The sequence below is a fragment of the Castor canadensis genome, chromosome 4 (assembly GCF_047511655.1).
Source record: "Castor canadensis chromosome 4, mCasCan1.hap1v2, whole genome shotgun sequence".
NCBI lineage: Eukaryota > Metazoa > Chordata > Mammalia > Rodentia > Castoridae > Castor > Castor canadensis.
The window spans coordinates 172,724,941-172,740,116 of NC_133389.1; the positions used below are offsets into that span (position 1 = coordinate 172,724,941).

The 15,176-nt window shown below is 33.3% G+C and overlaps 1 protein-coding gene across 3 annotated transcripts in view; it reads left to right on the plus strand.

The window, feature by feature from the left end:
• The window catches only part of Nyap2 (neuronal tyrosine-phosphorylated phosphoinositide-3-kinase adaptor 2), a 252,225-nt gene extending 239,790 nt beyond the window's left edge, over window positions 1-12,435 (plus strand). For 2 of the 3 annotated variants that reach the window (XM_020151544.2, XM_074071866.1), the window contains exon 8: window positions 7,727-12,435. In XM_020151544.2, the coding sequence (XP_020007133.1) occupies window positions 7,727-7,954 (228 nt within the window). In that variant the 3' untranslated portion in view covers window positions 7,955-12,435. The other variant, XM_074071867.1, reaches the window with a different exon arrangement.
• Window positions 12,436-15,176: the final 2,741 nt, after the last annotated feature.

A 15,176-nucleotide genomic window follows, 5' to 3' on the forward strand; every position in this document is an offset into this window, starting at 1 on the left:
ATTTTCATAACAGAAAAGGGTGGAGGGAGAAGCAAGGGTTCAGTGTAGGCTCATCTTCCTAGCCTTAAATTTGCGCTTTTCAAAGTTGCATAAAAGGTGTTTATAAGTCAACGTAACCACATGCATTACTTGACTGTATCTTTTAAGCATATAGCATAAAGAGCACTATGATGCTGAGTCACCTCTATATGCTTCTAATACATAAATTACTTTTAAAGAGATACATAGAGCTAAACACAGACATTCAAAGAAAAATTCTATTTTTCCCTTTGTGGTGATCACTTGAAAAACTCATGTTTTAATGACTAAGTAATAAAACAATTGTATTACTAAATATGTGGAAAAGTGCAGGTAATTAGAACCCTTCCTTCTCTATGCTATATCAATATCCAAAATTATTTTAAGGCTATGTTACTATCTACACTTTGTAAAGCTGACCATTTCTGTCCAAAATATAGCTGAAAAGGAGACAAAAAATATAATTCACTAAAATTGAAAGGAAAAATTCTCAAAATAAACTTTTGTTTTCAGGTCGAGTTACCACAAGGACACATCACAGGCAACTAAGGAACAACTGAAGGGTTATTAAAAGAAGGACATGACCTAGTATTAAATCTCTTATCTATAGAATTTAAACTAGGTTATGTATTTTATAACTTCAACACTCTACTTTTCTTTATAGTGATGGAATTGCAAAATATATAGAGTCAATACACCCAAGTCATTTCTGTAAAAGTAATGCCAGAATCTACTTATTATTTCTGGTGTATCTAAAGTGTCAAAATTGATATAGAATATTGTAAAGTCATGTTAATCTATGTCCTTCATTTTGTTTTATAGTCATTTTGTAGCCATAATATCAACATTATCCTTTTTCCATATTCTATCAGATAGTTTTAATAGATACTTATTTTAAGGGTCAACTGATTATTTATTTAGTTGAAAGAATGTACAGAAAAGAGTGTGATTATAGAGCAACAGTACTTTGACAAATAGCTATCTATTAGGATGAATGCATAACTTTTTAATGTTTAATTTGCTCATTAAAATAATTTTCCCACTTTTGTAGTTTACATACCATTTACTTGACCTTTTTAGACACCTGCATCATACTAAAGTGGTTAGATATTATTATATTACTTAATTGTCTGTTTTGCTTGTTTTGTTTTGTTGTTCTGGGCATTGAGCTCAAGGCTTCATGCTTGGTAGGCAAGCACTCTGCAACTTAAGCCATGCCTCCAGTACTTTCGCTTTTAGTTTGTTTCTCAGATAGCAGCTTGGTTTTTCCCCAATTCAGTTCTCCTGCCTTTACCTTCTGAGTAGGTGGGATTACAGATGTGTACCACCATGCTTGGTCAAATTAGTTGTATTTTTAATTTTGCATGGTAACTCAAAGTAATCAATTTTTCTCTGTACAGGGCTAGATTAAAAGTATTTTAGGCTTTGTGCACACATAATCTCTGTCTCAGTTATGATTTTTTTTTGGTGGGACTGGAGTTTGAACTCAGGGCTTCATGCTTGTAAAGCAGGTGCTCTACTGCTTGAGACACACCTTCAGTCCTCTGTCTCAAATATCAATCTCTACTTTATAGATAATATGCCAACAAATAAGCATGCTTGTGTGCCAAAAACCTTTATTTATAAACCTTGCCATTTGAATCTCACATAATTTCCAAATGCCACCCCCAATTCTCCCTTTGATTACTTTTAACTGTCCAAATTAAAGACAATCTTGCTATGGATTGTACAGAAACCAGAAGGTAGTTGTGTTTGGCTAATGTGTTATAGTTGACCAACTCTTGCTGTCTTGAAGATGGAACTTATTTTTTTCAGCGTGTTTCATTAATAAAGAGTCAGCCTCTATGCCCATTAAATGGGAGAAGAAGCCCATATTCACTAAGAGAAATAACCTCTGTAAGTTGTCCTCAAAACTCTTAAGACCAGAAAAAACACAGTTGCAGGTGTCTTTCTACCTCCCATAATTCTTGAAAAATTTCTTTGAATAACACCCACTGGCCTTGGTGCCTTCCCTTCCTTATTACCTCATCAACACAGTCTTTGTTCTCCCAGAGAAATTTGCTATGGAGTGAAGAGAAAGTCTAGAGAATCTTGACAACTCCAGCTTCCTTCTTGTTTAAGGTAAATTTAATACAGGAAATAATTTCTCATAAAACAATCTACATGGAATGAAGAAGCTGACATGGAGAGCAAATTTGACTGATGCATTATTGACCCTCCACTCATCTGCAATTTAGTGATTATTATGTCTATTTTTTTAAAGAAATTAAATTTTATTCACAAGTCTTAAGACTCACTGCTTAACTTTATTTCAAGGTCCATAATACTCTTGGTTAGCACTGTACTCTGTGTCCTAAGCCTTTGATTATTATTTTTCCCATTCTAACTAATGAGGTACAAAAATAGATATAGGAATACTTACATTAGTTTTATTCTCATGTTGTTGTTAATGTTGAAATGCTCCAAATACATACTTCAGAGTACATTTTCTTTGTATGACTCAACATTTTGGAAATTAAATATTGTAAATACATATTGTGGAGATGTATTATACTGTATTGCTATTTATTTGTTGCTTAGAAAATAGATGCTTAATCTCAGGAAGTATTTTTACTTCCTAGAGAAAGCAATTATTGAGGTGAACTGAGGGTCCCTTCTCTTGTTACCCTTGATATAATGAAAAGTCATTCCATGGAATCCTCAGAGCAGCATAAGGATTTAACACTGAATGTTCTTTAGTTCATTGCTCCCACAACCAAATAAAGTGTGATATTTAATGTTCCCCAATATCAAACTAGTCATTGAATGTTTTACCATTATACCATGTTGCTGCCTTTAAAAAAACAAAAGGTAGAGTTAAAAGTAGTATTTGCACAGGTAGTCTTATCACCTAATTTTTAAAAACATGTCTTATTTTTTATTTGCTTTTTATCTTTTAAAATTCAGATTTAATTTTAACTTACTAAGGATTTCAATATTATCCTTATCTACACTTTACTCCAGCTCTCTTAGTTTTTAACCTAAAATCCTTTTTCTACTTCATAGTGCCTTCTAGAAACAACTTATAAATTATGGGAAGTTATTGGATTGCTTTTGCCTTCCATAGACTCTGACAGTTTCTCAGACTTTCCTTATTTTGGATGAATTTGGCTAACAGAACTGTATTTTGTAGACTGTCTCTCAATTTGAGTTTGTCTGCTGTTTTTCTCATGGGTAAAGTGGAATTACAGATTTGGAGGAGAAAAAATGGCAGAGGTAAAGTGCCATCATTATCATTCCATTAGAACATACTACAACATGACTACTGTTGATCACCTGTCGAAGGTGGTGACCACATGTTGTGTCTGTTTGGCCTGCTGTAACAAAATGCTATTAAACTGGGTAGTTTATAAGCAATAAAAAGTTTTTTCTTATAGCTCTGGAGGCTAGGAATTCAATATCAGGATGCCACCGTGGTCAAGGTATGGTGAGATCTTTCATGTTGCAGCCTGACAACTTCTTGCTGTGACTTCATCTGGTGGAAGGGAGAAAAAGGCTATATTGGGCCTCTTTTCTAAGGACACTAGTCCTGTTCATGACCTAAACCTCCAGAAGTTCTCACCACATGGTCCTATATTCTTGGAGGGTAGGATTTCCACATGTGAGTTTTGGGAGGCAAAAACATTCAGATCACAGAACCAGGTTTCCCCACTATAACATTGCTTCATCCCTTTTTCATGCTGGACTGCCTAGAAGAAGTTAGTGTATAGAACACGATGGTTGGGCTTTCTGTTTCACCACCTTCGTTGGATTTTATTTCCATGAACTTATTATTTAAGAACATTGTCTCTGATGAATCATGTTCATATAAAAATATTGTGCAAGACATGTGTCATATAATTATTTCCAAATTGTACTTACCCACTTGTGCATATATTTTCTTTTTTAACTGTGTATATAATAAATATGTGTAAACTGATGATAAGAAATAAAAAATAAGACCCTTTAAATAACTGAACTAGAGGAGTATGTTTACTGGGTTGGTATTAAATTAGTTGTAACAGTTTATTCCCAAAGTTATTTCAACTATAGAGAGAGAAGAAATGGGGTTTTACAGCTATATTTAAACAACATATGAAGACTTTTGTGAAAAAAGGAAAAAAATCCAGAAAAGTGATGAAATTATTATGAATAGTATTTTAACACACTCCACATTATTGCTACATGCTGTTTGTTATGATCAAAATTGAATGAACACATAACATCTTGCTATCTGAGTGAAAAATAATATCTAGACATACTTTGGGGGCATTTGTCCATATAAATTGCCATAGAAATGACACCAAATTCAATTTGAGAGTTAAAAAAGAATTTGTACCCAAATACATGCTATTTAAAATATATATGGGAAGCAGATTTATCTTCTCACAAGTGAATCAAGTTCAATATTCATTCATCTTAACCAAACATAGAAATGTTTTTCTTAGATTTTTTTTAAATAAGAAAAGATGTTTGATTGCAGATTTGACATAAGAATATTATACATAGTAGACTCCATGTATTTGTTAATGTACTTTAAAATGTATTTTTATTTTGAATTGGTGATTGTCCCACTATCTATATTTTAATTATCTTCTATTCCCTGGCCCTCTTTACTCTTTTATGCATTGGGAAATGCTTTCCCACAGAATTTCATGTACTGAGCGATATTACTTCATGGGATTTCATGTATTGGGTAATGCTTTCTCATTGATGAAACATCTGGCCACCAAAAGGGGAGGGTTAATATGGAATTAGCATGAAATAAAGTAATTTCCCTCTACTAAAATTAGAGAGCATTCTATCAACGAAGTGGACACATAAATATTTTAAAGAAAAAGAAAAATATGAAAAACACAAATACGCTATGTAATTATTTATTCTTGTATCTCTTTAGGTTTTAAAATAATTATTATTAATCAGTTTATAATCTATAGTACAAATTTCTAATCGTCACAAAACACAAATTTAATATAGATAATGCAAGGAAATGTTATAACAACTACAAAATACATTGTTGATACTTTTGTCAAAGTAATAATGACCAATTATATTTGCAGACATGCATATTTATTCACATCATAAAAATATCAGAGAAAATTTAGTAACAAATGATTTATTATCTGTGTAGACAAGTATGTAAAATACAAATGTACAAGTGATGCTGTGAGAAGTATCTTGCCTTGAAGAAGACTGGAGTTTTCCTAATTTTATTGAAATGGATAAAATACAAAATTTTTACTAAGAAGGTTATCTAGAGAGCTTTTTGAATGGTAGCAAAACTGTCTAATTCATAAAATTTTACTGACAGCCTAAGAACTCTTTTCTGCTTGTACAGATTCCTGAGATGAATAGGATTAAGGTCTGCCCTCTGGAAATTTGGGGTCTTAAATTCCATTATGATAGTTTATAGTCACTTAATAAATTTTCCTTAGATTTCACTTCTAAATAAAATTCAGGAGATGAAGTGTGTTGTAGTAGAAACTTTGGAATCAGATAGACCTGATTATCACTTATTAGCTGAGACTTCAACCTAATTCTTTAAACTTTCTGAAACTCAGTTTTGTACTTGTAGGGGGTAGGTAAATCCTAATTCTCAGAGCATCTGAGGATTTAATATCACCTACAGAGAGCTCTTTATGTATGTCAAGCAGAGAGTAGGCATTTATCAGTGTTGAAATTTGACTAGGTATTCCTGAGATTAAAATAATAAGTCTTGGGTAATGCTGTACTGATTTTAAAATGAGCTGACCTTCATTGTCCCATTTAAATCTCACACCAACCACTGAAAATACGGTCTTATCAATTAAGGTATTCAGATAAGATATCTAAGAAATTGAATGATCAGTGGAAATATCCATTCAGGGTTTGAATCCACATTTTCTAGCTTTAGGGTCTGCTCTTTGCTTAAGGAATTCTACTCATCAAAACCTAACTGCTTGGCAAGACAGAACACTTCTTGAAGTCTTAGCTTCCTCGTGTGTACATTAAGGGTGCTGTACTAATCTTTCCAATGCTTTCCAGTTCTTATACACAGCAAGAAATAGTATTAAACGTATGAATGTTGGAAATCAACTCTTTCATTCAAATCCTGCCTCTGCCATTTATTGGCTATGTAATTTACACAAATTTGTCCCTTCCTTCCTTCCTTTCCTCCTCCTCCTCCCTCCCTCCCTCCCTCCTTTCTTCCTTTCCTCCTGCATTCCTTCTTCTCTCCCTCCCTTCCTTCCTTTCCTCAGCAATTTTCATACTTTATACTTCCAATGCCTGTATGACAGGCATGTGCCATGACGACCAGCTTTTTTTCTGTTGAGATAAGATCTCCCAGACTCTTGCCTGGGCTAGTCTTAAATTTTGATCTTCCCAATCTCAGCCTCCTTTGTAGTTAAGATTACAGGTGTGAGTCACTGGTGCCCAGTTTGGTTACCAAATTTCTTTAAGTCTCATTTTTTTTTTAATGAGCTATGAGAAACGTTTTAGAATGTCATTGTTATGAGGAATAAATTAACTAAACCATGCAAATTACTTACAATAAGACCTGATATAGGGTAAGAATTAGATAAATATTTGCATTGATTATCATGTGAAGATTCTAACACTAAGTTTAGTGACTTCATGTGAACTCTCTTTTTTGTTGTTTTAGTGAAAGTAATAAAGTAACAGCAACATGTATTAGGAAAGGAATTTAGTATAACAGGATAAAAGTGGGGAGAAATGGAAAAAAAAGAGAGAAACATTTCCTCCTTCCCGTGCCGGAAATGAACTACTTTAACCATCAAGTTAGAGAGTAGATTTACTTATGATTTAGTGCAAGCTTCTCTGTCCTGATTAGGCTGATGAGCTAATCTCGTTTCCTTCTTTCTGGACCAGATTCTAATATACATGGCACTGTACTCTGGGAGCAGGGCTCACCTGTCTGATGGTATATGCATGTGTCAATACACTCAACATTAACCTTTCTCTTGTTAACTTGAATGCTCTGATGAAGATTTTTATTTATGTTTTTGGAAATAATCAGGATCTATGTCACTGTCACTGTACAGGCCAATGATTTTAACTTATATCCTAAAGCAACAAAAAACCATAGCAAAAACATATTTTTTGAAGAAATTATTTAAGCATTTACATTCCAAACATATGGTCCTTACCAAAAGTCATTTTAGTAGGAAATATTATATAAAATATTTACTCTACTATATTCTAAGTATAAACGCAAGTATTTAAAACATTTCAAGAATGAAAATGTTCATTGATGTCTTTAAAACTTATCTCATTGATGTCAAACCTCACTAAAAAAGTAATTCCAATTATTGAACTTGGACATATTGGGACCAGTATCACAAGAAAGTCAACATAAAAGAAATAGGCAAACATTTGGTAAATTATTTTAGAAGATAAAATTAAAAAACTTTGTTTCCATATTGTAGATTTGAAAAGCATATCGGAAATATTTAGGGCAAAGTATAACTAAATTGTATCATAATATTTACCAATTTAAGTACAAAACTTATTTGTAGTTTCCACACATTCATCTGTTCTCTGTAAGGATACCGCATTTCTCAATTCATTTTAAGAGTTTTTAAATTAGGTGTAGAAATACCTGACCTTTTCCTAAACAACTACTAGCACAGTGCAAATGTATGCTTTCATTCCATTTTTTCTTCTGTATTCACTCTTTCTTTTTTGCTAGGTGGCATGCATGCAGTGGTTTCATGGAGATCATACAATGCTTGAGATGATTGAGAAAAAGCGTTGCTTGTGCAAGGAAATAAAGGCTAGACAGAAAACGGAAAAGGGCCTTTGCAAACAGGATAGCATGCCTATTCTACCCAGCTGGAAGAAGAACGCAGGTGCAAAGAAGTACAGCCCTCCGCCCTATTCTAAACAGCAAACGGTATTCTGGGATACCGCCATATGAGTGTGTACAGAAATGGCCTGAGTGCCACTTACGTAAAACAAAGAGGTCATGTGATAATTAATCGTTCCATATCTTCTCTGTCAGAGTGGAATTACCACAGGAAACTGTGCCTACAGTGGCAAGTTCAAGATAAAATGTATATGTCCTTGCAATTAAGGCACACTTCTTTATCCCGGATTATTTTGAATCCAGAAGATATTAAATTGTAAATATTTTACTAGTTTATGGGTGACATCTGAAATAATACACACTATATGAATTTAAATTACAGAAATATCAAAAGAGTTTACTATATGATGTTATTTCAGTATTAACTGGTTTGTTATCTCTTTTGTATGTAATTCTTGGATGCCTTTTATTATCATTTTTTTGCATTTAAAATGGCTTTTATCCTTCTACCCACATTTGGCTTCTGTGCAAAAGCTCAGTTATAAGTCATATTCAACCACATAATATATGATCTGGTGCTAGTTATGTAGAGGTTGAATATCATGTTCTTTAAAAGTATCTGCTGATTTTTAAGTTTTTAAGAGTTTGACAGGAAATGAACGCAAATGTGTTGTTAATTTGATGTTCATGTTACATTGACACCAATATTTTTGCTACAGTGACTTCATGAGAATTTCTCTTCAATATCCTCCTGTTTATACAAAGCAATGGTCAGTCAGAATCCAGAGAAAATTAGTAGGATATATTTGGACATCCCAGCAGAAAACATTTCCTTCAAAAATGACTTTAGGGACGTGTGACCTGCATCACTGATCTGATTGGAGGAGACCAGGGTTCACTGTGACAATGGAAGGAACAAGTAATCAAAAGCTTAAGAGCATGGCTGCTTTCAAAAAGGTGGGGCCAGTGGCATTGTAGCCACTACCATCACTATTTTAAAGTGACATTTCACGTGCATAATTTTCCCCTAAAAATTAGAAATAAACATTCAACTAGACCAGTGTACATACGTCAGTACACTGCATGCCAGTCTTTCTCAACATTTAAATCCTTTAATGGAAAGTATCTCATTAATTTTTACAAGCTAGTTATCACATGTTGGGGTCATAATCTCCCATGCATGGTCATCATACCCATCCTTACTGATTATGACCTCATGACCAAAGAATTTTGACCACTTTGTTTTATTTTGTTTCAAGGAGAAAACAGGAATTGCAGGGGATAGAGGATGGGGTGGATCAATTTTTTTGTGGTGGTGGAATTTCAGTCTAAATAAATCATATATATATATCTTTTAAAAGCAATTTGTTAGTTGAATATAAATATTGCCACGAATAAATAAAAGGAAACTATTACATATATTTTGTATATTTAAATTACTATTTATGCTTCCTAAAATTGACAGTATGTGGTTATTCATTAACAATCAATTTTGTATTATATTTCTGAGAGAAGAAGTTTGTGTTTGAAGTCATTGTCATAGTAGTTTTCCTTGTAAGGGTGTTGACAGCAATAGTACTACGCTGCCCAATAAAACCAAATATAACAAGAGGTAGGACACTTTTGTAATCTATATTGATAAAAACCTAGCAATGCTTTATTTGTAATAGTTCCTTTCAAAAGCCTTTGAAATGTTATAATATAATTTTTTAATGTTTTATAATTAATGTATATTTTGATGTCCAATTATAATTCTGAAAAAATAAGGGAAAAGATAAGTGGGAGCATGTGTGTGTGTGTATGTGTGTGTGTGTGTCTGTGTGTGTGAATGAATACCCAGTAGAAGAAGTGTACACAAAAAAGTGTAGATTTTGCTTTACAAGTGAGGTGGTGGAAAAAACAGACTCATAAATGCAGGAAGTCACAGAGGGACCTTAAGCAGCTTAAATGAATCCTGCTTCTATATTTCACCAGCTATCGATTATATTTCAAACACAACAATCAATGGCGCACACATCTAAGTGTAATGAAATATTTTAAGATAAAATCATAGTTGAAATAAAATGTGTTTGTGACCCAAGTTGCCATCCTGATTTAAGTGATTATGACCAGATATACTCAAGCCAATCAATCCAACATAAGGCATCAATTCTCAGCATCTTTGTGATCTGGGTACTTCATACAGTAATGATTATCATCTTTTGAAATTGATATTTAAGTAATATCTTTCTATGTTATGTAAGTAACAAATGAGTTTCTTTGATGCTAATCTTGCCCATATCTCTCTGAATTGGGCAGAAGACAATTTTTAATGCTGGTCACTTGTCCAGAAAGAAATAGTTGCTAAAATGACTTGTGTTGGATTCAGATAAGCCAGTTTGTTCTGTTACTAATGCTACTGTAACATTTCATGAACTACTTTTTCAAATGTATTATTTTCTGAGGAGGTAACTTATCAGAAAATTTGATCTTAGGCAGCCATTTCCATTTTATTTCTCGAAATCTCTCCCTACATAGGACATATATGAAACATCTGGAAAAGTGACTTCACTTAGATTTGACTCAAGAACTGCTACTCTGTGCCTACACAATGTGTTACCTTCCACCGTGGCAATAGCCACTCTATCGTCCATGTCCTCTTTGTGTAGTGCTTCTCTATGTAGAGAAACAAGAGGGCCATAGAATAAGATGACCCTCCGGAAGTCATGAATCAGGACACTTCAACGTACGAATCTGGTCAGAAGTGCTGCAGCCAGCGCACTATGCCCCGATAAAGCTCATATTTCCAATAGTGCCAAAGAACAAATCATATCATGGCATGCTTATCAGGTTGAAGGAGCTCATACCTATGAAAAATGACCTTTTCATAGCAAGTTTTATAGAAACAGAAGTTTATTGGCTGTCAGCAAGATGCTTATATATGTGAAATACTTCTTAGCAGAGAAGAAACCAATTTCTTTAGAAATGGTGGGGAATAAAACACTGCATTCTTGGAAATCTCAGGGGCCATCATCCTCTGAGGTGTTCTAGCAGGACTTCTCACAACACTGTCAGCATCTCTACCACATTTGTGCTACTGAAGCAAATTCGGAGTAAAAACTGGTGAATTTGTGTGTGTCACGTTAATGTCCACCCATACGGAATAATTGCGAATGCAAAGCAAAATGTTCTGAGAGTAAAATTGTGGTTTTAATAAAAGACTTGACACATTCAAATGGTCAGCAATTGTCTTGGTACAACTGGCTACAACAGATCTTTTCAAAACAGTGACATTGTTTCAAAAACGGTGACAAAGCTTTCTCTGAATGCCTCTAGTAAACAGAGAAACTTTTTTCTTACTATACTTTAGCATAGGTGTAGGCCATGTCTACATTCAGAATTTGATTTCATTATTTTAATCAAGTTAAATGACAAAGTAAAAAAAAAAAAAAAAGTTAAACAGCCCTATTGGGTAATTGTTTTAATTAACTAAGTAAAACAGCAGAACAATGCACATAAAAATACAGTTTTTATATCACATGTCACACTAACTCAGTGTCCTAAAGCAGAGTTTGTAAATTAACTATACTTACATGTGAAATTGAAACAATATTCATATGATTTAAGCAGTAAGTAATCTGAGATGAGAGTTAATTCACACTTGCAAAGGAATATAGATAGAATAGACTAGGAATTCAATATTCATTGCGTCCTATACTTGAATGGAAATAAAATAAAAATGGTACATATAGTATTTTAAATTAGCTCACTACATCTACCCTGTGTGGGAGAATAGAGAGCTATTTTTAGAATGTGGACAATTTGTCATCATCCCTTTATTTCTTTAACAGTTCATTCATGAATTTCACAGTTTATTATTGAGTGATTTATGTATCAGTCATTAAAAATGTTTCTGAAGAACTGGGAATTAAACATTGAAAAAGATATGACCCTTGCCTTCAAAGAGCTTACTTATGCAATCACTAATATTTTCAAAATATAGCCAATTATTTTTAAGATAAACAATTTCATGTTGGACAACTCTTACATATATACATCTCATTGTTTTCAAATCAAGTGTACAGTCAAAGAAAAACATTAAGACACACTAAATTTGATGTATAAGAATAAAACGTGTTTATGTGTAAGCCTCTATGTGTACACACACCATAGGTACTACTGTCTATGTAAATCAGTAATAGGATAATACATTTTACCATGTTAGACTTGAATATTATGGCTTGGGGTTTGGATAATTTAAAGCCCTTTGATATTTGGGTCAACTATGTTATAACAGAATGTGCATAATCTGGAAATGTCATGAAGTTTCAAATTTAAGGGGAAACATTTAAAAATAAATATTGTTAGATTTATGTCAACAAAACATATGTGAAAACCCTGGTAAGTGTTCAGTTGGTCTCAGATATAACTGGGTTTGCCCACCCTAAAAACATCTTAATTTACACATGTATACACCCACACACAGAACACATACTGTATATAATATATATGAAAATGTTTAGTATGCACTTCTTTTGTTTGGAACTCCTTGACTTAACATTTATAGTGTAGCAATTTGTGTAAAGTGCACTGTGATTAAAAAAAAAAACAAAGCACAGTAAAGTCACAGGTCTTGTTATCTTGCACTAAAAACGTGTTTACGTATTTAGCAATTGTATGTTTACTTTCTTGCTTTTTCAAACAATTGAAACAAATAGTTATGAAAAATGATATAAAATAATATGTTTTTTAGTGAATAATGGCACTACATTTTTAAAAGACAGGGTTTTTAAAGAAAACCATTTGACATCCATTCCAATGTAACATGTTTACTGTATCTAAAAAACCTGAATGTCATATTGCATTTTCATAACTCATTAGAAATGTCAGGTATGTGCCTGAAAAATTGTGCAAATAAGCATTAGATGACAGATTTCTCTACTCATGTGTTATTAGCCATTTCTATATACATAATAATATAAACACTGATGTTTTAATGTCTTTTAATTTTTGTACTTGATTTTTTTAGGTAACATGTAATTATATATGTACTTTGATACTACTGACATAACCAGATGTTGTTTGAAAACAAATTGATTTCTTTAGTGCATTGACAATATTTTATGATACTTTTGTGCTTATTTATTTGTGCTCCCGTGTAATTATAATAAAGCAATAGTTTAAATTAGTTAACTGTTGTTCCTTGTATTTATTTATCAAGAAATAAAATAAAAAACTTTTAAGGAAAAAAAACAAACTTCTATGTTTGTCTGTGAGATTACATGCATTGTGAAAGTTTGGTGCTGCTTAGTATTAGGGGCCTGAAACCTATTTAAGTGACCCCCAATTGTCCTTAGTCTCTGTTTGGCGATTGCCTTAAGGTGATCCATTAAATACAAAGAAACTTGACATTTTTGTCTATTTTCTATATCAACCTAGTCCCAGTTAAATAACTCAGGTATGCTGGGGACTTTAAAGAAAAGAATCCTACAAAACTAGACTTGAACATGCAGACAAGATATTTATTGGAATAGTATAAAGTGTTCATTTTTTCCATAATATTTCTAGAATTAACCTGGATTAAATAAGGAGGAAGTCAATATGTTTAACATTGCTGGGATATCAATAAATAAAATGTTACTGAGCACCTAAAGTATACAAGACAAGATTCTGGAGTTCAATGATCTTACAAAAAAAGCTGCATCCATAGCAGTGCAGTATTTCTTAATGATCTCATCAACCACTTTTCTCCTATATATCCAATTTCAGTGTACTTAATTATAATTTCATAATTCCTCGCAAAGTACCTTATGTTCATTTCTTAAAAGGAATTCAATATATTGCCATCCTTTAGGCCCACTCCTCTAGCTATTCAAATGCCTAATATGTCACTCTGCCTCTTGGGTGAACAAGAAATAACCAGTCATGGCTCCCACTCCCTCCATCAGTCTCACAACATGACAAGACAAACCGCATATTTAAGTGGTTGGCTTCTCTCATCATTCTAATCTCCATTAAATCTTTTTTCCCAGTTTTGTAATAGTCACTTCCATCCTCCTATGCCAATTTGTATTTTAGGGGTTCTTACTAACAGGCATGAGTAAACATCAGACAATGTGAAAAGTTGCATCATTTAAGTTCTCTAGACAAGTGATTTTCAAACTTTGCTGCCCAGAAAAAATCACGTGGGCAATGCTTAAATTTCCAGAGGTATCCTAGGGTAAGTACACAGACAGACGTTCATAGTTTTTGAAAAAGCCTGATATCTCCAATATGCAGCCAAGTTTGAGAAGAAGAAATCAGTGTTTCTCAAACATTGATGCATGTACTTCGCACCTGGGTTGTTGTTTGCATAGAGATTCTGATTCAGTAAAGTCTGAGATTTAGTATCTCTAGTCATATTCCAGGAGATGGTGATGTTGTCTGTCCTCAGAACACCCTTTGAACAGCAACCCTGAGGCAGCCGACTGCTTTGTCTGTGGTTCAGGAGCCTTTGGGAGCTATACTGTAGAACACTGCTACAGGAATTTAATCTAACAGATGGACAACATAGTATTATCCTAGGACTTGTTAGAAATGCAAAACCTTGAGCTCCATTCCTAATGAATCTGTTTCAGCATGATACCCTCATGATTTTACGCCCAGTAGAGTTTGAGAAACATTTCCTTGGGCTGGTATATTTTTCAATCAGACAGCACATTAAATTTATCTTGGGTCCCACACTCAGAGATACTGAGATCGTCAGCTTGTTGTCAGGTCTACACAACTTTTCCTTCTGTTTCTCTTCTTGCTCCTCTTTTTCCTCCTTTCTTCCCCAGAACCCTCTAGGGAATTAGAATATGAAGCTGATACCGGGAGAGTTAAAGTAGAGAATCAATTCTGTACCATATATTGAAAATTATATCATTTCTCCTAGCAATAACATTGCATCCACAGGGCAAAATATAGGAACTCATATTTTCACAGTTCTTTTTATTGAAATTATCCATGGTACCTCATGGCAAAGAGTATCATAGGAAGAAATGTTTTTATTAAATCAAATCCTTGTGATTGGTCAACCATCTGGAATATAAGGAAGCCCATGTTTCACAAAAACATGTTTACTTTAAAGATATTCTAAATATTACTTAACAATTAATATCTAGTGCTCTTAATTGCTTGTAACAGTATTCAGATTTTGTCAGATTTTCCACAATTGGAATTGATGTGAACCTCCCAATGACTCTAAACCCCTCCTCTGGTTTCTGCTTGAGCTCCCACTACAATGTCATCTACTTTATGATAGTTATTTGGGGATTTGTCTTCTATACTCTATGGTAAGTTCCAGAAAGAGGATCTGGGCTTGTTTGGTTTA